The 20972-nt window shown below is 39.3% G+C and overlaps 3 protein-coding genes across 22 annotated transcripts in view; 2 read left to right on the top strand and 1 right to left on the bottom strand.

Moving 5' to 3' along the window:
• ATR (ATR serine/threonine kinase) overlaps positions 1 to 11849 on the top strand; it is a 133752-nt gene extending 121903 nt beyond the window's left edge. For 4 of the 6 annotated variants that reach the window (XM_054481294.2, XM_063662269.1, XM_063662268.1 and 1 more), the window contains 5 exons: positions 2016 to 2172; positions 2289 to 2442; positions 3641 to 3792; positions 7851 to 7956; positions 11484 to 11849. In XM_054481294.2, the coding sequence (XP_054337269.1) occupies positions 2016 to 2172; positions 2289 to 2442; positions 3641 to 3792; positions 7851 to 7956; positions 11484 to 11657 (743 nt within the window). In that variant the 3' untranslated portion in view covers positions 11658 to 11849. Of the gene's footprint in view, positions 1 to 2015; positions 2173 to 2288; positions 2443 to 3640; positions 3793 to 7850; positions 7957 to 9348; positions 9560 to 11483 lie in introns of those variants that run through there. The other 2 variants (XR_008501553.2, XM_063662270.1) reach the window with 2 other exon arrangements.
• On the bottom strand, positions 10372 to 11007 carry LOC129033189 (eukaryotic translation initiation factor 2-alpha kinase 1-like). The gene has a single exon (XM_054481296.2). The coding sequence runs from the start codon at positions 10879 to 10881 to the stop codon at positions 10414 to 10416; it is 468 nt and encodes a 155-aa protein (XP_054337271.1). The 5' UTR covers positions 10882 to 11007; the 3' UTR covers positions 10372 to 10413.
• A 1144-nt stretch (positions 11850 to 12993) lies between the features above and the next one.
• XRN1 (5'-3' exoribonuclease 1) overlaps positions 12994 to 20972 on the top strand; it is a 134368-nt gene continuing 126389 nt past the window's right edge. For 14 of the 15 annotated variants that reach the window (XR_008501468.2, XM_054480708.2, XM_054480711.2 and 11 more), the window contains exon 1: positions 13044 to 13221. Coding sequence is in view for 14 of the 15 variants with exons in the window: in XM_054480708.2 (XP_054336683.1) it covers positions 13147 to 13221 (75 nt within the window). In the remaining variant the exon portion in view is untranslated. Of the gene's footprint in view, positions 13222 to 20972 lie in introns of all 15 variants that reach the window. The other variant, XM_054480703.2, reaches the window with a different exon arrangement.

The following is a 20972-nucleotide window of genomic DNA, read 5'->3' as shown; positions in this document are numbered from 1 at the left end:
AATAAATAAATAGGGAAGTGGGAATAGTTCTTCCTTATGTACTAATAGAATTTCAATGAATAAATGTAGAAAGGATGATGGAAATAGGAAATTAGCAAACACTATAGTAATAATTATTGCAGGCAGTGATTATTAATGGATGCTAAAATTAATAGGCAAAAGATGAGAAACAGGTTATTTGAAGAATCTTGAAGTATCTCCCTATCAGATACTTATCAATTATAAAGGGAAAAGTATAGTAACTTTACAGTAGAGAAATATAAATATAACTGGTCCAAATTCCTTACAAATGTCAAAGTAATGAAAGACAAAGAAAGAGATTTCCCAGATTTGATGACATTAAGGAGTTGACATTTGATGACAACTAAATGTAATGTGTAATCCTGGATTGGATCCTGACCCCTAAACAAAGTGTGCTAGTGGGACAGCTGGTGAAATTTGAATAAGGTCAGAAGTTTGGTTAATAATACTGTAACAATAAGAATTTCCTGATTTGAATAATTGTACTATTGTTATGCAAGATATGAACATTAAGGAAAGCTGGGTGAAGAATATGTGGGAACTCCGTATCATTGATGCAACTTTTTGTAACATCTAAACTTATTTTAAAATAAGACGTTTTTAAAGTTCATATGGTGTAATACATTAAAAATGAATAGATCAAGTTGTCAAAGTTAAGTAGAAAATAAGTGTATGTTTTCATATATAATTTGTATGGTATTTGCCATAACAAATTACTGCAAACTAGGCAACTTTAAACAATAGAAATTTATCATCTCACGGTTCTGGAGGCTAAAGATACAATATCAAGTTGTCATTAGGACCATGATCTCTCTGAAGGCTAATGTTCCTTGCCTTTCTCTTAACCTTCTGGTGTTCTGTGGCTTCTGGATGTATTGTACCACATTGCCTTTATTGTTACATAGCATTCTCTCTATGTCTCTGTGTCTCTCTTTTCTCACAAGAACACCAGTCACTGAATTATTGAATTAAGGGCCTTAATGACTTTATCTTAACAACATTACATCTGCAAAGATCCTGTTACTGAATAAGCTCACATTCCCAGGTACCAAGAATTAGGATTTCAGCATATTTTTTTGAGAGATAAAGTTCAATTTATAACATTAAGTAATACTGATAAATTACTATATAATGGGTATTGTGCCAAGTATGTTATGTACATTATTTTATTTATTATTGTTAACACGCCTGATTATCCATCCCTATTTTATGGACAGTGCCAGAGAACTTACATAACTTGTCTAAGTTCACAGTTGCAAAACTGAAACTCAGAGACACTTGAGTCAGAGTTCAAAGAACTTGCTGTTGACTGTTTTATTTATGAGCATGAAATATTGTATATGTCTGAGTTTGGATTTGAAAATATATTTTTTCTTTGATAATTTGTGTCAGTGTAAAAAATATATGTATATATACATATATATTGATATGTATATATATATGCAAAATAAGTTCATTCATATGGGACTTAATTCTAAGTCTTGCATTCTGGAACTGTTTGATTTCACAACACTGGTTTTAACTGACATTAATTTTCATCAATAAGAGGCTTCACTTGGGTAAGTACAGTGGTCCCTCCTTATCTGGAGGATTGCTTCCAGAATACCCTCACATACCAAAATCCACACATACTCAAGTCTCAGTCAGCCCTGCAGAACCTGCATGTATGAAAAGTCAGCCTTCAGTATATAGTGATTTTGCATCCCATGTTTTTGATCCATGTTTGGCTGAAAAAAATCACATGTAAGTGGACCCACACAGTTCAAACTCACGTTGTTCAAGGGTCATCTGTATTAAGGGAAGATAATGTGGTTTATTATTTTATTATACAATCAGTAACTTTATGTATGCTTAATTGAAAAATGTTCATTTATTCTTGTTTTTCGATAACAATTTGAATAAAAGTAGATGTTTCCTGTCCAATTTTAACAAAAAAACTTTGCCCCTTTTTTCATTTGGCTGCTGTGATTAATGGATATCACTCTTCCTTGCAGGAGTGTATATGACAGGAAAAGAACTTCGCCAGTGTATGCTACCAAAGTCAGCAGCTTTATCTGAAAAACTCAAAGTATTCCGAGAATTTCTCCTGCCCAGGCATCCTCCTATTTTTCATGAGTGGTTTCTGAGAACATTCCCTGATCCTACATCATGGTAAGTTACCAAGAATATAATACATTGTTATGGTTGAATGTTTATTTTTAATATTTTAGATTTATATTTACCTCATATGGTATATGGATATTTCATAGGCATTGTGTTTCTTTTAGGTACAGTAGTAGATCAGCATACTGCCGTTCCACTGCAGTAATGTCAATGGTTGGTTATATTCTGGGGCTTGGAGACCGTCATGGTGAAAATATTCTCTTTGATTCTTTGACTGGTGAATGCGTACATGTAGATTTCAACTGTCTTTTCAATAAGGTATGTGATGTGAGTTACTCTTACTAATTGTGTTTTCTCTCAATTTCCTTTTCTCAACAACTGTTCTTCCTTGACATACCTGTTAGTAGCAGTTATACTAACAGTTGAGTTATATTGAGAATTTGTTGACTAGTTTTCATCAGTGGATCATGTAGTAATGCGTATTAGGATGGAGAGAACTTAGAAGAGTGATACTGTAAAGCTAGTACTGAATTTGAAGTCCAAGAGCATAGGTTTAGGTTCTGACTCAATTAGTTATTAGTTATGTGAATATGGGCAGATCAGTTCATTTTACTGAGACTCAGTTTTAGAGAGACAGAGTAGTTTAATATGATAGTTTCCAATTCTAGCAACATATCAGAATTATCCAAGAATTTTTAAAAAATTTATAGATACCCAGGAGATTCAGATTCTGTAGGTCTAGAGTGGGGCCTGGGAATAAACTGAGGCAATTGGACCCATCTTTAAGGCCCCCTACAATTTTCCAACATTATAATCCTGCAGGGCAGACTGGTAGGTTAGCGCACTATTTTCTTCACCTCCAACATCTACAGGTTGCCTTGTGCTGTCATAAGAAACCAAGAAAGATCATAGATCCAACTGAGAACAAATCAGAGATAAAATACTGGCATGGGTTAAATCATAGAAGAGAGGAATTTAGGGTAACTGATTGGAGGGATGAAAGGTCCCTAGAAAAGGCAGATTAGAGGACAGCAGAAAATGAACAACTGGACTTCATTATGTGACATGTTTTATTTCCTTTATGTGGGGATGTGAGCATCTGACCCTTGGCTGCTTCTATTGTTTTAAGATGAAAGTGTTAAAGAAAAGTAGAAATATATGAGAATATTTGTATTTCATATTATTCAAGAAAGACATTAAAGAAGTTAATATGAGACTAAATATTGAATGCATAAAATTTTTCTGTAATACTGTTTATTCACTGTACTAAACTCAGTGAAAGGTAAGTCCACTTATCTCCTAGATCTTATCCAAGGTCAAGTATGGTTTCAGTTCCGTAAAAACAAAGGCAGAGCTACACGGCTCCTTCATGTTACAAACCTCTAATGTAATTACAACATAAATATTTTGAGGGTATTTTTGCTTTTTGCTAAAAGAATCTGGACATGAAGTTCTTTGAGTAAAGATTTTTAAATTCTAACATTGTTAGTTTGTAATAAAATGTATTGTTTCTAAGGGAGAAACCTTTGAAGTTCCAGAAATTGTACCATTTCGCCTGACTCATAATATGGTTAATGGAATGGGTCCTATGGGAACAGAGGGTCTTTTTCGAAGAGCATGTGAAGTTACAATGAGGCTGATGCGTGATCAGCGAGAGCCTTTAATGAGGTAATCAGCTATACTTTGTAAATAATTTAACAGTAACCTTGAATATAATTATTGGCCCCTACGTATATTTGTTTTTATATAGAAACCACTTTGTACTGACTGAAATAGTTTTTTAAATAATAGCTTTATGCATATATAATTTATATACCATAAATTCACCCCTTTAAAAGTACATAATTCAGTGGTTTTTAGTATATTCACAAGATTGTGCATCCATTACCACTATCTAATTTTAAAACATTTTCATCAGCCCAAAAAGAAATTCCGTAGGCATTAGCAGTCACTCCTGATCCCTTCCCCCTCCCACCCCTGCTATCTACTTGTGACCACTCATTTATAATATTTTCTGTCTCTATGGATTTACCTATTCAGGACATTTCATATAAATAGAATCATCTAATATGTGGCCTTTTGTGTTTGTCTTCTTTCACTTAATGTAATATTTTCAGTGTTCATCATGTATCAGTACTTCATTGTTTTTTATTGCCAAATGGTATCCTGTTATATGGATATACTACATTTTCTTTTTCTGTTCATCAGTTAAGAGACATTTGGATTGTTTCCACCTTTTGTATATTATAAATAGTGTGGCTGTGAACATTGTGCACAAGTTTTATGTGGACATATGTTATCAGTTCTCTTGTGTATACCTGGGAGTGGAATTGCTGGGTCATATGTTAAATGCTATACTTAACATTTTGAAGAACTCTCAAATCATTTTCCAAAGCAGTTGTAACACTTTATAATCCCACTAGTAATGTACGTGGGTTTCAACTTCTCTGCATCTTTTCTATCTTTAGATAACATCTTTATCTATCCTGATTATTTTCTGCCTTTTTTATTTTAGCCATTCTAGGGATGTGAAGTTGTATCTCATTGTGGTTTTAATTTGCACTTCCCTAATGACCAGTGATGGTGAGCATCTTTTCATGTCTTTGTTGGCCATTTGTAGATCATCTTTGGACAAATGTCTATTGAAATCCTTTGCCCACTTTTAAATTGGGTTTTTTTATTCTTTTTTTTTTTTTTTCCTTTGAGACAGGGTTTCGCTCTGTCACCCAGTCTGGAGTGCAGTGGTGTGATCTTGGCTCACTGCAACATCTGCCTCCTGGGTTCAAACGATTCTCGTGCCTCAGCTTCCTAAGTAGCTGGGACAGCATGTGTGCATGAGCCACTATGTCTGGCTAATTCTTGCATTTTTAGTAGAGATTGGGTTTTACCATGTTGGCCAGGCCGGTCTTGAACTCCTGACCTCAAGTGATCCTCCCGCCTTGGCCTCCCAAAGTGCTGGGATTATAGGCATGAGCCACCATGCCTGGCCTATTCTTGAGTTGCAAGAGTTTGTTTGTTTGTTTGTTTGAGACACAGTTGCCCAGGCTGGAGTGCAGTAACGTGATCTCCACTCACTGCAACCTCCGCTTCCTGGGTTCAAGCGATTTCCCTGCCTCAGCCTCCCCAGCAGAGAAGGGGTTTTGCCATGTTGCCCAGACTGGTCTCGAACTCGTAAGCTCAAGCCATCCACCTGCCTCAGCCTCCCAAAGTGCTGGGATTACAAGCATGAGCCACCCTGCCCAGCCAAGTTGCAAGAGTTCTTTACACATTTTGGATACAAGACCTTTTAAGATACGATTTTCAAATATTTTCTTCCATCTGTGGGTTGTCTCTTCACTTTCTTTGATGATGGCCTTTGAAACATAAAAGTTTTCAATTTTGATGCAGTCTAATTTGTTTTTTTTCTTCTGGTTATTTTTGGTGTTTCTGGTGTCATATCTAAGAAACTATTCCCTAATCCAAAGTAATGAAGATTTACACCTATGTGTTCTTCTAAGCATTTTTGACTTTTAGCTCTGCTATTTAAATCTTTTATCTGTCTTCAGTTATTTTGTATATATGGTGTAAGGTAGGGGTCTATATTCATTTTTTTGCATGTGCATATCCAATTAGTCGTAGCACCATTTTTTGAAAAGAATATTTTCCCCCTCGTTTAATTATCTTGGCTTTTTTGTTGAAATGGTCAATTGATTTTCAGCAATATTCTATTGATCTATATGCCTAACCTTACGCTAACAACACAGTGTTTTGATTATTGTACCTTTGTAGTAAATTTTGAAATCAGAAAGTGTGAGTGCCCCAACTTTGCTTTTTTTCCCCCAAGATCATTTAGCTATTATGGGTCCCTTGTATTTCCATATTAATTTTAAAATCAGCTTGGATTTTGATAGGAAGGACATTGAATTTGTAAATCAATTAGGGAGTATTACTGTCTTAACAATTTGGGAGTATTGCTGTCTTAACCATATTAAGTCTTCTGATCGATGAACATGGAATGTTTTGCCATTTATTTGAATTTTATTTTTTTCATCAGTGTTTTGTGGTTTTTAGGGTCAAGTCTTATATTTAACTTTTAAAAACTGTATTCCTAAGTATTTTATTCCTTTTGATTTTATTCTAAATGGAATTTTTCTTAATTTCATTTTTGGATTGTTCATTGCTAGTGTATAGATATATAATTGATATATATTGATATTGTATCTTACAATCTGCTGAATTCATGTATTAGTTCTAATAATTATTTTTGTGGCTTCCTTAAGATTTTCTCTCCACAATAACATGTCACCTGCAGATATAGTTTTTCTTCTTCCTTTCTAATATCAATGCCTTTTATTTCTTTTTCTTGCCTACTTGCCCTAACTAAATCAATGTCGAAAAGACATGCTAAAAGTGGACATCCTTGTCTTGTTCCTGATCTTAGGGGTAGAGCAGTCAGTCTTTGACTTTTAGGTATGATGTTAGCTGTGGGAAACAGATTGTTTGAAAGGACTTTTAAAGCTTATTTATTCACCTTCATTATTTAAAAGCTGTCTATCAGACATTATGGTAGAATACTGGTTAGTTGGACATATGCAAAAGCAAATTCTCTGAAATAGGAAGTATATCATCATGCGGAACAGTTACCAAGAGCCCCTGTGTTAGTCTGGGTCAGTCAAGAAATAATTTCTCGAGGAAGTAGTTGAGACCTTAAAAGTTAACAAAGTTGACCATGCAAGGGAGAAGAGAGTGTTCTGAGTGATAAAAATATCAAGGCAAGTGAAGTCATGGCCTGCCTGAGAAATACAGTATGTATTCCAGAGGGTATACTTCCAGGAGGTGGTGCTAACAGATGACGCTGGACAGGTAAGCAGGGGCTGGATTATGAAGGTCTCACATGGGGCCTGTTATTACATTATAATGCCTGCAGAGCAACCAGAAGTCATTGAGGATTTTAAGAAGGAATAAAAAGGGGGCAAGGGGTGGAAAGAAATAATCTGATTTGTACTGTAGAAAAAATAGGGTTCTAGTTTGGGCTAACAGCCGGAAAACTAGTTAGAGGTTTATTGCAGTAACCCAGGAAAGGATGATGGTTTACTGGATAGTGTCACGGCAGTAGAGACGGAGATAACTGAAGAGATTCCAAAGAGATTTAGGAGGTGTAATTGCATGTTAGAGGAAGACAGGGCAAGGATGATTCCTAGATTTTTGTCTAGGGCAAATGGGTGGATGATGATTTGGGTAATACAGGAGAAATAGTTGGGAAAAGGTAATTAATTTTATTTTGGAGATACTGAGTTTGAGGTGTTTGGAACATATCCAACTGGGTATTTCCCATAGGTAATCGGAGTTGATGTTTAGAGTGCAGAAAAAAGGTCTGGGCTAGGTCTATATGGTAGCTATAGATGTTATATCGTTATTGAAGACATGGTAAGGGATAAAACTCCTTCATTCAACATATAGTCATTTACCAGTTCACAGTATACACTTGGAGATGGCACATAGAACTCATCTTACTCTATTCTCCAAAACACTTCTGACTCCCCTCTATCTTGCCTTTTTTCCTGCCTTCCCTTCTCTTACCCTCCCCTTATACCAAAACAGAAATTTCACATAACTTAATGAAGAGGTAGTAATGTGTATTATAAGAGTATTACCATTACCTTCTCATCCTTCACTTAAATATTGATGTTAGCAAGATTTCTTCTAGCAAAGATAGCATCATACCATAATATTTGTTTTAATTTTAGTGTCTTAAAGACTTTTCTACATGATCCTCTTGTGGAATGGAGTAAACCAGTGAAAGGGCATTCCAAAGCGCCACTGAATGAAACTGGAGAAGTTGTCAATGAAAAGGTTAGTAGAAGGTATAGCTTGATATGGGCTGTAGTCCTCATCTCTACAAATGAACTTGATATGCAGCTATAGTTCTCATCTCTATGCATGAGTACTGCTTGGAAATACTGTTAGTGACTATTGATTACTCTGAAATCTAGTTCTCTAGTATCACAATGCCATAAGTTTTCTTTATTGTCAGTAACGTTAACAGTATTCACATTTGTATAATAAAACTTCATGGCACACTTGTTTAATCATAGACAATTCACAGTTATGAGATACAGTAGGAAAAACTAAAGTACAAATTGCCTGAACTTACAGAACAACAGGTCTGAACTTTAATATCATGATACCAGTATGTCACAAGCTATGTTAACAAATGCAGCAATTCACTTCTTACTTAGTTGAAGCTGCAAAGTTTGCAGATGGCTTTTTGTTGTTGTGGTGGTGGTGGTGGTTATTGTTGTTGTTGTTTTTGAGACAGAGTCTTGCTCTGTCATCCAGGCTGGAGTACAGTGGCACGATCTGTCATCCAGGCTGGAGTACAGTGGCACGATCTTGGCTCACTGCAAACTCTGCCTCCTGGGTTCAAGCAGTTCTCCTGCCTTAGCCTCCCAAGTAGCTGGGATTATAAGCGTGCACCACCACAGCTGGCTAATTATTATATTTTTAGTAGAGATGGGTTTCACCATGTTGGCCAGGCTGGTCTTGAACCCCTGGCCTCAAGTGATCCACCCACCTCAGCATCCCAAAATGCAGGGATTATAGGCATAAGCCACTGCGCCTAGCTCAGATAGTTGTTTTTAATAAGTTAGAATAGATTGAGGATTTGTTTTTTTGGGGGGGGGCACTCTTACATCTTTAATCAGGCTTACTAAATACTATGAATTATACCAACTATATGCTAATAAAGATTAAAAATTTACATTCCAGTTAACTACCTTAAGAGTTTAAGTCCACTTTCATCTTACTGATATAGCTCGAGGAAGGCTAGACCCGTATGCCCCCATCCTTCATGTCATCCTTAACCCTTTGTCTTGAGAAAGGAGGTTTAGCTGCTTCTTTAGTTCTTCAATTTCTTTTTCTTGCTCTATTATCTTCATCTGTAGGGTGAGATTAATATTTCCAGAATTTTGGAAAAATTCACTCTGTAGCAGTTGAAGAGCAGATGGTCTCTGGGACATGTTCCTTTTCGTTAAGTGATAGATATACTTGGCTTGTACTGGATACCTTTTACTGAGGGATTCCAATATCTGACCAGTTCTTGAACCTGTTAAAACTTCTGCTTGCTCCATTTCTGTTCTAAACAGCTGAAAGAGCTCTAGCAGGATCACACTCAAGCTATATACATATCTAACTGGACAAAGCCAGCCCCGGTCTCTACAAATAGTTTTTGTTTTTTTTAATTAGCAGGTCTCAGTGGCACACTCCTGTAGTCCCAGCTACTTGGGAGGCTGAGGTGGGAGGCTCACTTGATCCCAGGAGTTGGAGGCTGCTGTGAGCTATGATGATACCACTGCACTCCAGCCTAGGCAACAGAGTGAGACCCTGGGCATCATACTCAGATCCTTCCAACTGTTGGGATGAAGCATACAGACAAGTGCCCACTCTGGATATAGGTGTTGGTGTTCTCTTTCTGTTTCTATGGGTCCAGTCTGTGTTCTTTTGTAAGATGTCTGGGCAAGCCAAAGTCTCCTATTTTTACTTGCTGATCAGGGCCATGAAGAAAAATATTTCTAGGCTTCAGATCTCTGTTTACAATTCCCATGTTATGTATGTAAAACACACCTTCCACTAAATCTTGAAAATTTTTTGTTGCAACACTGGCCATAAGGACAGGCAAACTTGTCCACACACTCTTGGCCCTGTTTGTTTCTCTCAGCTAGCCAGTCCCACAGCTGGAGCTTGCACACCTGCATCTGGATGTGCTGCATCAGGTGGTACTGTACCTCGATTCCCAACAAGTTGAAGTTTTCTTTGGAAGATTCCTCAGTGGATGTGAAATTCTCCTCTAGGAGGGAATTACACCTGAGCAGCAGGGGCTGTTTCACAATTGACCAGGTAGACAAACCAGCCAGGCTATTTTCCTGGAGCTCCAGGGATGATTCAAATTCACCGGTGTCTCTTAAGACGGAATTGATGGTGTAGTTCACAGCTTGTTATTCTGATTTTGAGTGTCAGATTCTGCAAAGGGTTTTTCTATTCTGAGGTGAGCTCAGCGAAGATAATGGGTGAGCTGCTACTTTCACCATTTTTAACACCGTATTGGTATCTGTCCTCTGCTTGGTCGGAGAACACTTCCAGAAATGGCAACTGAATGGAAGCTCTGTCTGCTTGTGGTTGGACCACTTGAATATGTTCTGTCCACGCAGTGTGATAACGAATGATATTAGGGTGCTGAAGACCTGCCAGCACCTTCATTCCCCATAGTTCCTTCATGTAATATGTTTTAGTTGCACCCTTAATCAGGATTTTTTAAATTGCATAATACTGACCATCTAATTTATTCCTGACCTTGTATACTCTTCCATATCCACCTTTTCCTAAGATGGCAAGTTCTTCAAATTCATTTAAGTAACGTGAAGTTTGTGCTTCAAAGGCTACTTCCCTTGATCTGATTTTCTGGATATGAGAAATAGCCTCACAAGGATCCTGATGAACTCTCTCTTTAGTGGACCTCATTAAGTGAGTAATAGCTCTGTGGTGACGCAGTCTCAATGAGCTAAACTCATCACAAGTGGAAGAAGACAGCAGCCCCAATTTGATAAAGGTCTGGCAAAGTAACTTAAACACCTGTCTTGAATGAACTGGGTTTGGTTCACGCACATGGCTCAAGTGCTTCACCAAAGAAATAAGCGGCAGCTGGTTTGCAACTGCAAAAGGGAAAGTTGGCTGTTGTAGGGGTTCTTTTAATACCTGGAGTTCTGCTGGAACATAAGTCATATTTGGAGTCCAGGCTCTTGGTGGAAAAGTCGATGGCAGATGGCACAGCAACAGTCCCCACCCCGTGGCCCTCCTCTTTGCGCTCGTGGGCTGCAGCACAGCCCACCAGCCCACCCAGCACCACCTCTGAGAATTATTATTCTAATAACGTTATTCTTCCTTTTGCATTCAGATATGCTTAAGAAATTGTACAGTTCCAAGTAGCTCACTTAGAACACCGATTTGCATGTACTAACATAATGTAAATATTAGGCAGTACAGCATTGTTATTTGAATATTCATTGAAATGTTTAAGTCCTAAACACTTCCAAAGCAGATTTAAAAAATTATTTTTCTAGAATTGTAATGTGTAAATAATTCCCTGGTATTTCACATAGTCCAGAAACATGATCAAGCAGTTGATGTTGAATCAATCTTGCAGGCCTCAAAATCAGTATCACAAGCAAACTGTATTTAATTTCTTCTTTTCCTGTATTTGCGCTTACAAAAGGGGTATTGGTCAGTAAAATGGTATTAACATTTATTAAATGTCAAAATATAAAGAAAGGTAGTAATTCCAAATTATTAACATCTGTTTTTGGTTTTATGTTTCTTCTTTTTAGGCCAAGACCCATGTTCTTGACATTGAGCAGCGACTACAAGGTGTAATCAAGACTCGAAATAGAGTGACAGGACTGCCATTATCTATTGAAGGACATGTGCATTACCTTATACAAGAAGCTACTGATGAAAACTTACTATGCCAGATGTATCTTGGTTGGACCCCATATATGTGAAATGAAATTATGTAAAAGAGTATGTTAATAATCTAAAAGTAATGCATTTGGTATGAATCTGGTTGTATCTGTTCAATTCTAAAGTACAACATAAATTTACGTTCTCAGCAACTGTTATTTCTCTCTGATCATTAATTATATGTAAAATAATATACATTCAGTTATTAAGAAATAAACTGCTTTCTTAATACATACTGTGCATTATAATTGGAGAAATAGAATATCATGTGTTCTTATGGTCAAAAACTGTATTTGCAAGAAACAAGCAAGTCTAATTTCATTTTACAACTTCTATTGATTTCCTTTTAAAAGTGCTAGCTATTGTAAGGATTCACTTGAAGAACAAAATTATATGGAATAAATACTGTGGGCAAGGCATTGTGCCAGACTTGTGCATAGAGCTACCCTCTCCTGCCCTCCAGGAAGTGACAGTCTAGTCAGAGAGATATATAAATATAAATATAAATAGCATATCATTAAGTTCACTTAATAAAACTTTGTTTTAAAGTGTGATAGGGAAAAAATATAAGCCAAGAAGCGTGAATGTGAAAACGAAATAAACATTCTGTAATTTGTGTGATGCTGCCATACTGCAGTCCCAGAATGCAGAATCCAGTGGTCATGAAAGACAGCGATACTTAACATTTCCTGAGATCTTAAAATCCAAAAAGTATTAAATGTTTAAGGTTTTTCTGTAAGTTTTCATCCAGAAGACTTAAATACAAAGTAACGAGGTCACTACATTCAAATAAGTGGAAAACTCTTATATTTAAAACTGATAATTTCACTTAAGTTGATAGAACTCTCCTTTGCTGTCCGGTTGAAAGTGTGATGGGGAAAAATATGATAAACCCGGACGCATGAATGTCAAAACTAAACATTAAATGATTTCGTATCCAAGGTTTTATGTTAACAGTTGCGGGGGGCGGGTACATGGGAAATTTTTTTGAACAATTTGGAAAAGAACGTTTTTAAACGTATGTATTAAGAAACGTAAGCTTAAATTCCTCAGAGAAAAAAAATTATTGACAAAACAATAAACTAAGCCAAATAAATCACCAGATCTTTCGAAATCTGTATGAAAAATACTGAGATTAGCAACCCTAGGAGACAAGCGGAACAAAAATCAGTGTTCGATACCCTTCCCACACCTTCGTGCGGTTTTCATGCCACTTCCAAATCCACTTAGAAAGCACAGCTCTATCCTGGGGCATTTTCGCCCCTAAGTTGAAGCACACCAGCAAACCGCCGCAGATACCCTGACCGCCACTGGACAGTACCGCGGCCTCGGCCGCGCGAGGCCCGGAGGGCTAAGCCCCGCCCCTCGGACGGCCTCGGATCCTGCCGCTCTAGGCCCGGCGGGCGCTCTCTATGGTCGGCCGGGCGGTGTGTTGTCATCCGCGGAGCGACGTCGGGAGGCGGCGGCGGAGCCCCGGCGGGGCGTTTGGTTTCGGTTTGGCCCTGACTGGGATTAGTGTTGACGGTCGAAATGGGAGTCCCCAAGTTTTACCGATGGATCTCAGAGCGGTATCCCTGTCTCAGCGAAGTGGTGAAAGAGCATCAGGTGGGTGAGCGAGGGGCAACGGCTCAGAAAGCCGAGGACCCGCGGCTCCGCGGCCCTCTCCACCTTAGAGCGGGTGCTTTCGAGCCACCTCTTTCCCCTCGTCGTCTGGACGATTAGTGGCATTAGGGAGGGGGACGGAAAGTTTGAGGACGCCCGGATGAGCCGAAAGGGGCTAAGGACGCAGGTTGCCTGTGTGTGGACAGAGCCGCTGGGTTCACGGCTGCTCTGACAGCTCCTGCTTCTGCTGGTCCTTCCGCGACTCCGAAATGAAGTCCTGGGAAAGAACGCTTTTACTGTTCTCCGGGTTCCTCCCGGGGAGATGCAAGTTGCTTTTTTCCTTACAGAGGCTGCGAAGCTGGAGTGGGTGTCTTCGTAGGTTTCCCCATCCCACCCAGAGCGGCAGACCCACGTACAAACAATAACAGCCGCCTCCGCACGCAGTCACCTTGTTTACTTTCCCTGATCTAGAGCGCGGCCCACCCGGCCCCCGGCGCCTAGACTTTCCGACGTGGCTGATGGTCCATATTGATGATGCCTTTTGTTACTTTCTGTTATTTCAAAAGCAGCACCAGTCCCCTGTTGCCAAAACAAAAAACTCTTGGGCCGGCTGGGGAGTGGGGCGTAGGGACCTTTTATTTGGAGGCCTCACTGTGTGACAGAGGGGGGTGGGAAACGAATTGATAGAACATTAATACTACTAATAATATTTGGCATGTACTGACCCCAGGACAACGTTAATGTGTAGATTCCAAAAACGTAGTTTATATATTAGAACTGTGGAAAGAGAGGAGAAAGTAGTCGTCTATTAGCTAAACTAGACTTCGGGTGATACTTTCGTGTTTGTCACATTTAATGAATTTGATCTCTTGTCTGATGTTTTACAGAAAAACAAAAAGTTTGAAATTTGTGTAGCTGATTGAATCAGTTGTGATGGGTAGTATTGTAAATAGCCTATTAAATTATGGTTTAATCGGTATTTACGAACAGGAAGGTAGTTTACTTCTGGAAAGGAGTTTTTGTTGCTGGATTCCAGTCAGATTTGGTAGATGAGAAATAGACTACAAAAACTTTCCAAGGTTAGCTTATTTTGAATTTATTTGAAACAGATTGAGTTAGGTTTAGAGAGGTATTTTTCCCCCCGGGGAGGGCTAAAAAGGAAACCAGTACATTGCAGAAACGGAGACATCCAACTTTGGCTTTTCTTGCATCCTTCAATCAGTACCTGCTATACATCAGTCACTTTATCTCTAAAGTGCAAAAATAATGCGTTTGTTATTCGGGATGATTTAATACATAATTTGTTCAGTAATATTTTTATTCTGTAGTCTGTGGCACAGAATTTGGTTTGGTGAAAATATCTTAGATTCTCTCCATCCTGAGGAATTTTGTTACTGAAGAATGAAAATCTCTTTAATGTAGTTTTATGACATGGACACTAAGGATAGGTTTTGTGAAAGCTTTATATAGAAACTAGGAGGAGAATTATTTTTAAATTTCACTGTAAATAAATTTTAAAATCTGGTTCATCGTTGTGATGCCTTTCAAAAATGTTTGATTAAAAAGAAACAAAAGGGTTATCAGCTTCTCTGTTAAGTAGAACTTAAAGATGGTAATGCCTAAATAAGTCACAGGCATTCAAAAGCTAGTCCTAGGCGGGAAGGTTAGGGAGAAGAAGTGAGTTACGGGAAGTCAGTGGTGTGGCCTCAGTAGCATAGGTTTTCAGTTTCTCTGAATCATCTTGTAAAAACAGAAAGAGAAACTAGAAACCAAAGTTTAAAATCCATAAAACAATTACAACAAACCATGTGACATGCTATCCCCATGAAACTCAAAACATAACTAGGTGAGGCAAACTATCAATAGTTTCTAGACACCGTTGATATTGACATCTGTGCAAAAGCGAGAAGGAAGCAATGGGGCAACATCTGATGAACCTTAGAACAGGAGAATTCCAGAATAGCCAACAGTATCCACTAAAAGACTGTTCTGGCCAATTAGATAGCGGTAGCTGAAACAGAGGCGTTTTATTCACTCCATTATTGACTGAGTGAAGGTCTACCATAAGAAAGACCAAACAGGCAGGAGTAGTCTACCTCCTGTGAACACTCAAAACTGACTTGCCAAGGTGCCATTCTAGACCAGAGCCCTAAGGAAAAGGGAGTGGAATAAAGTCTTATGGAAATGTGATGCTGGAAGTGGAATAAAATTTTATGAAAGGGACAATAGAGACAAGAAGAGAAGGAGATAGTCCATATAAAAGTGAGGCAAAGTCGTAGAATCAAGAAATCTTAGAAAACAAACGACAAAGCAAACCACTGTATTTTTTAACACTGCCCAGAAACAGCTTTGTGAACTTATATTCCCTGAACCTCTACTCATTCTAAAAGTTCAAGAAAATTAAATTCACATAAAAATGAGCTACAGAAAGATATTGAGATCAAATTACATACAAAGTTATTATACGAGAAAAAGGGACAGAGTATCTCTCCAGACATAAAAACTTGCAATGAAAAAAATGCACATAAAATAGACCAAAATTATAACCAAAACTATTATCTATTTCACAAGGAGTTAAAAGGCATTAGGAAAATGAGGTAAGATGTGAAAGAACAACATGTATCAATTATGAAAATGTGAGAATGAGATGACAGAGAAAGTTAGAAGTAAATGAAAAAAAATTTCAGAGCTGAAGCCTCAAATAGAAGCAAGACAAGAGCAGATGATACCATTTAAGAAAACAATCGGCAGTGGAAAGATGAAATTTAAAAAAATAAAGTAGATTTAAAAGATTCAAGAAAAAGTAACAATAAGAAAGATAGGCAAAGAAGACAAATAGTAGAGGCGCCTGAAAAAGAAAAAACCAAAGCAGCATAACAGAATGGGTACTCAGTAAATATTTTTTGAGTGAATTAATTTATTAGCTATAGCGTATAGCATATAAAATATAGTATATAGAAATGCATATTAAACATGGTATATTAGTATGTTGTAAAACAGTATTTTTTTAAAAAGTGAAATGAAGCCTGGGATTTTTTTTTTATTTTTTATTTTTATGAAACATAGTGTATATATTTATGGGGTTCATGAGATGTTTTCATACAGGCATGCAGTGTGTAATAATCACATCATGGAGAATGGAGTATCCATCCCCTCAAGTATTTATCCTTTGTGTTACAATCTAATTATACTCTTTTCGTTGTTTTTAAATTATTGACTATCGTCATTCTGTTGTGCTGTCACATAGTAGGTCTTATTCATTCTTTTTTTTATTTTTTATTTTGGATACAAGGTTGCGCTCTGTCACCCCGGCTGGAGTACACTGGCGCAATCTCGGCTCACTGCAACCCCTGCCTCCCCGGTTCAAGCGATTCTTGTGCCTTAGCCACCCAAGTAGCTGGGATTAGGCGTGTGCCACTACGCAGCTAGTTTTTGTGTTTTTAGTAGACATGGTGTTTCGCCGTGTTGGCCAGGCTCTTCTCCAACTCCTGGTGGCCTCAAGTGATCCGCCCACCTCAGCCTCCCAAAGTCCTTGGATTACAGGCATGAGCCACTGTGCCTGGCCTGTGTTTTTTTGTTCTGTTTGTTTTAATTTAAATCTTTTTAAAACTAGAGATGGGGTTTTGCCATGTTGCCCACTCTGGTCTTGAACTACTGGGCTCAAGTGATCCGCCCGCCTCAGCCTCCCAAAGTGCTGGGATTACAGGCATGAGCCCCTGTGCCCAGACTAGGTCTTACTCGTTCTTTCAGTTTTTCTTTTATACCCATTAACCTTTCCCACTTCTCCCCTGACTCCCCGACTACCCTTCCCAGCCTCTAGGAACCATCTTTCTATTTTCTATGTCCATGAGTTCTATTGTTTTCATTTTTAGATTCCATAAATAAGTGAGAACATGCAATGTTTGTCTTTCTGTGCTGGACTTATTTTACTTGACATAATGATCTGCATTTCCACCCATGTGGTTGCAGATGGCAGGATCTCATTCCTTCTTGTGGCTGAATAGTACTCCATTGTGTATATACCACATTTTCTTTATCTATTCATTTGTTGATGGACACTTAGGTTGCTTCCAAATCTTGGCTATTGTGAACAGTACAGCAACAAACAAAGGAGTGCAGATATCTCTGCAATATACTGATTTCCTCTCTTTGGGTTATATTAACACAGCAGTGGGGTTGCTGGGATCATATGGTAGCTCTATTTTTAGTTTTTTTTTGTTTTGTTTTGTTTTTTTCAGTTGCAAGATTTAATAGAGTGAAAACAGAGCTCCCATACAAAAGGAGGGGACGCAAAGGGGGTTGCTGTTGCCGGCTCGAATGCCTGGGTTTACATTCCGATCCTTGTCCCTCCCGCTGTGCTGTCAGGCAGTAGATGATTGGCTATTTCTTTACCTCCTGTTTTGCCTAATTAGCATTTTAGTGAGCTCTCTGACTGATCGGGTGTGAGCTAAGTTGCAAGCCCAGTGTTTAAAGGTGGATGCAGTCACCTTCCCAGCTAGGCTTAGGGATTCTTAGTCGGCCTAGGAAATCTAGCTAGTACTGTCTCTCAGTCCCCCCTCTCAGCAGGAAAACCTAAGTGCTGTTGGGGAGGTTGGCCGACGACTGCTCTAACTGCTTCCTGCTGAATTGGCGCGTAGTAGGGGTGGTGCAGTTGAGATTTCCTCGGGAGGGGTGCCTTTGATGTCATTAACATCAGCGCATAGGCTAACAGGCCGGTCCAGGGGTCCGCGGTAGATCTTAGTCATGGACTGCATCTGGGGCTCCGTTTGAAGAACGATTTGTAGTTTTACAGCTTCGATTCTGGAAGAGACAAACTTAACAAGGAGGTTAAAGATACAGTGATTGGGCCAGGTGCGGTGGCTCACACCATTAATCCCAGCATTTTGGGAGGCTAAGGCGGGCGGATCATGAGGTCAGGAGATCGAGACCATCCTAGCTAACACGGTGAAACCCCGTCTCTACTAAAAATACAAAAAATTAGCCAGGCGTGGTGGTGGGCACCCATAGTCCCAGCTACTCAGGAGGCTGAGGCAGGAGAACGGCGTGAACCCAGGAGGCGGAGCTTGCAGTGAGCTGAGATCCTGCCACTGCACTCCAGCCTAGGCGACAGAGCGAGACTCCGTCTCAAAATAAAAATACAAATACAAATAAAAAGATACAGGGATTGAAATGTATGGCCTGTAGTGCAGGAGATTATTTCTTTGGCACACTTTATAGGCCCTGACTATCTGCTTGATAGTTTTGAAAAGGCCTGGTCCAGTAAATAATAATTCGGCTATCTGATGGGTGCTATCAATGCCTAAGTGAAAGATTTGGTGAAGGGTTTGAAGTAATTTCCATTGGTTAGCTGCAGGCAAAAGTATTTTTCCTTCTTCGGTGGCTAGCCATCCTGAGGGGAGGAAACTATGTCCTCGTGAGGTTCCACATTCTATTTCTTCTTCTGAGTACTGGGGCTTGGTTTCCTGGAGGGGATTACCCCATACTAGGGGTCCTTCTATAAGCATTTCTAATGGAGAGTCCTGCCTTGCGGCTCTTTTGGCTTCAATATCCTCTTGGCGGTTCCTTTCTATTTCCCTTTCCTTTCTGATGACCCCGGCAGTGTAAGACTGCCACCTCTTTAGGTTTCTGTACAGCCAATAATAATTTCCTAATGGCTTCCTGATGTTTGATAGGTGTTCCCTCCAAAGTTAGGAATTCCTTTTCTCTCCATATTGCTGCATGGGCATGGAGGACTAGGTAAGCATATTTAGAGTCTGTATATATATTTACCCTTTTTCCTTCTCCTAATTCTAGTGCCCGAGTGAGGGCTATTAGTTTTGCCAGCTGAGCACTAGTTCCTGGCATGAGGGGATTATTTTTAAGTATTCCATTATCACTGACCACTGCATACCCCGCTTTTCAAAGTCCTTTTTTTCTACGAAGGACTTTTTGTATACGAATTCATTGTATGTATACGAATACGAATGAATTGTATATGAATTCAGTATACAAATTGAGGTCAGGATCAGTCAAGGGAACCTCTGAAAGGTCCCCTCGAGCGGCTTAGGTTTGAGCAATTACTTTTTGACGGTTATGTTCTATCTTTTCTTCATTGTCTGGAAGAAATGTGGCTGGGTTAAGAGTTGCACAAGTGCACAGTCGCAACACTGGCCCTTCAAGTAATAGAGCCTGATATTTAAGTAAATGGTTGTCTGACAGCCACAAGTCTCCTTTAGCAGTGAGTATACCATTCACATCATGAGATGTCCACACAGTAAGATCTCTTCCCTGTATTGTTTTAACTGCTTCAGATACTAAGACTGCAACTGCAGCCACTACCCATAAAAAATGAAGCCAACCCTTTGCCACTACGTCAATTTTCCTACTCAGGTATGCCATGGTTGCAAGCTCATCCCTCGGACCTGTGTAAGGACTCCTAGAGCTATTCCTGTTTTTTTGTGATATATAAAGAAAAGTCTTGCCCTGTTGGCAAGCTTAACACTGGAGCTTGGGTTAGGGCCTTCTTTAGGGCCTGGAAAGCCACTTCTGCTTCAGGTGTCCATCTTACTAAATGGGTATTGGCTTTCTGAGTTTCCTTAATTAGCATATATAATGGTCTGGCTATTTTGCCATGCCTGGGAATCCATATTCGGCAGAAACCTGTTATGCCAAGGAACCCTCTTAGTTGCTTTAGGGTTTGGGGATGAGGATAAGCCAGTATAGGTTGGATACTTTCCTCACTGAGGGCCCTGGTGCCTTTGGATAATTTTAGCCCTAAGTATTTAAACTGCTGTTAGCAGAGCTGAGCCTTTGGTTTGGAAACCTTGTAGCCACAGGTGGCGAGGAAATTTAAGAGCGCTTGGGTGGCTCGGTGGCACAAGATTTCTGAATGGGCGGCCAAAAGGAAATCATCCACGTACTGAAGGACAAGAGTGTCCAGGTATGAAAATTGGCTCAAGTCTTGGGCTAATGCCTAGCCAAGTAGATGGGGCTATCCCTGAACCCTTGGGGTAAAACAGTCCAGGTAAGTTAAGACGTTGGGTTTGAAGGCTCTTCAAAGGCAAACAAGAATTGAGAGTCAGGATGTACAGGGATGCAGAAAAAGGCATCCTTAAGGTCCAGGACTGTAAACCACTCTGATTCCTCTGGTATTTGGGAAAGCAGAGTATAAGGGTTAGGTACAGCTGGGTAAGAGCAGCCTCATTGGTAATCCTGAGATAAGGATATAAGGGTTAGGTACAGCTGGGTAAGAGCAGCCTCATTGGTAATCCTGAGATCTTGCACTAACCTCCACTGTCCGTTGGGTTTCTGTACTCCTAAAATTGGAGTATTGCAGGAGCTGTTGGCGTGGTTTTACTAGGCCTTGGGCTTTTAGATCCTTAACAATCTTTTGGAGTCCTTGTTGGGCCTTGGGTCTAAGGGGGTACTGCCTTTGGTAGGGAAAGGAGGCAGAATCCTTTAGTTTAACTTGTACAGAATGGGCATTCTTTGCTCATCCATGTTGTCTTTCTGTTGCCCACTTCAGGATTAATTCCTTCCTCAAGCAGGGGACAACAAACGAGTGTTCCTTCTCGTATGTTCAGGTGTATAATGACCCCTACTTTTGCTAGAATGTCTCTCCTTAACAAGGGAGTGGGGCTTTCAGGCGTAATTAGAAAAGCATGTGAAAAGAGTAAAGTTCCCCAGTCACAACTTAGTGGCTGGGAGAAGTATCTAGTGACTGGCTGTCCTAGGACCCCCTCGGATAGTGACAGATCTGGAGGAGAGTTGTCCAG

Source organism: Pongo pygmaeus, chromosome 2, assembly GCF_028885625.2.
Source record: "Pongo pygmaeus isolate AG05252 chromosome 2, NHGRI_mPonPyg2-v2.0_pri, whole genome shotgun sequence".
In the NCBI taxonomy this organism is placed as follows: Eukaryota; Metazoa; Chordata; class Mammalia; order Primates; family Hominidae; genus Pongo; species Pongo pygmaeus.
Note: the sequence above shows the minus strand (reverse complement) of the source record. Positions and strands in the feature narration are given on the sequence as shown.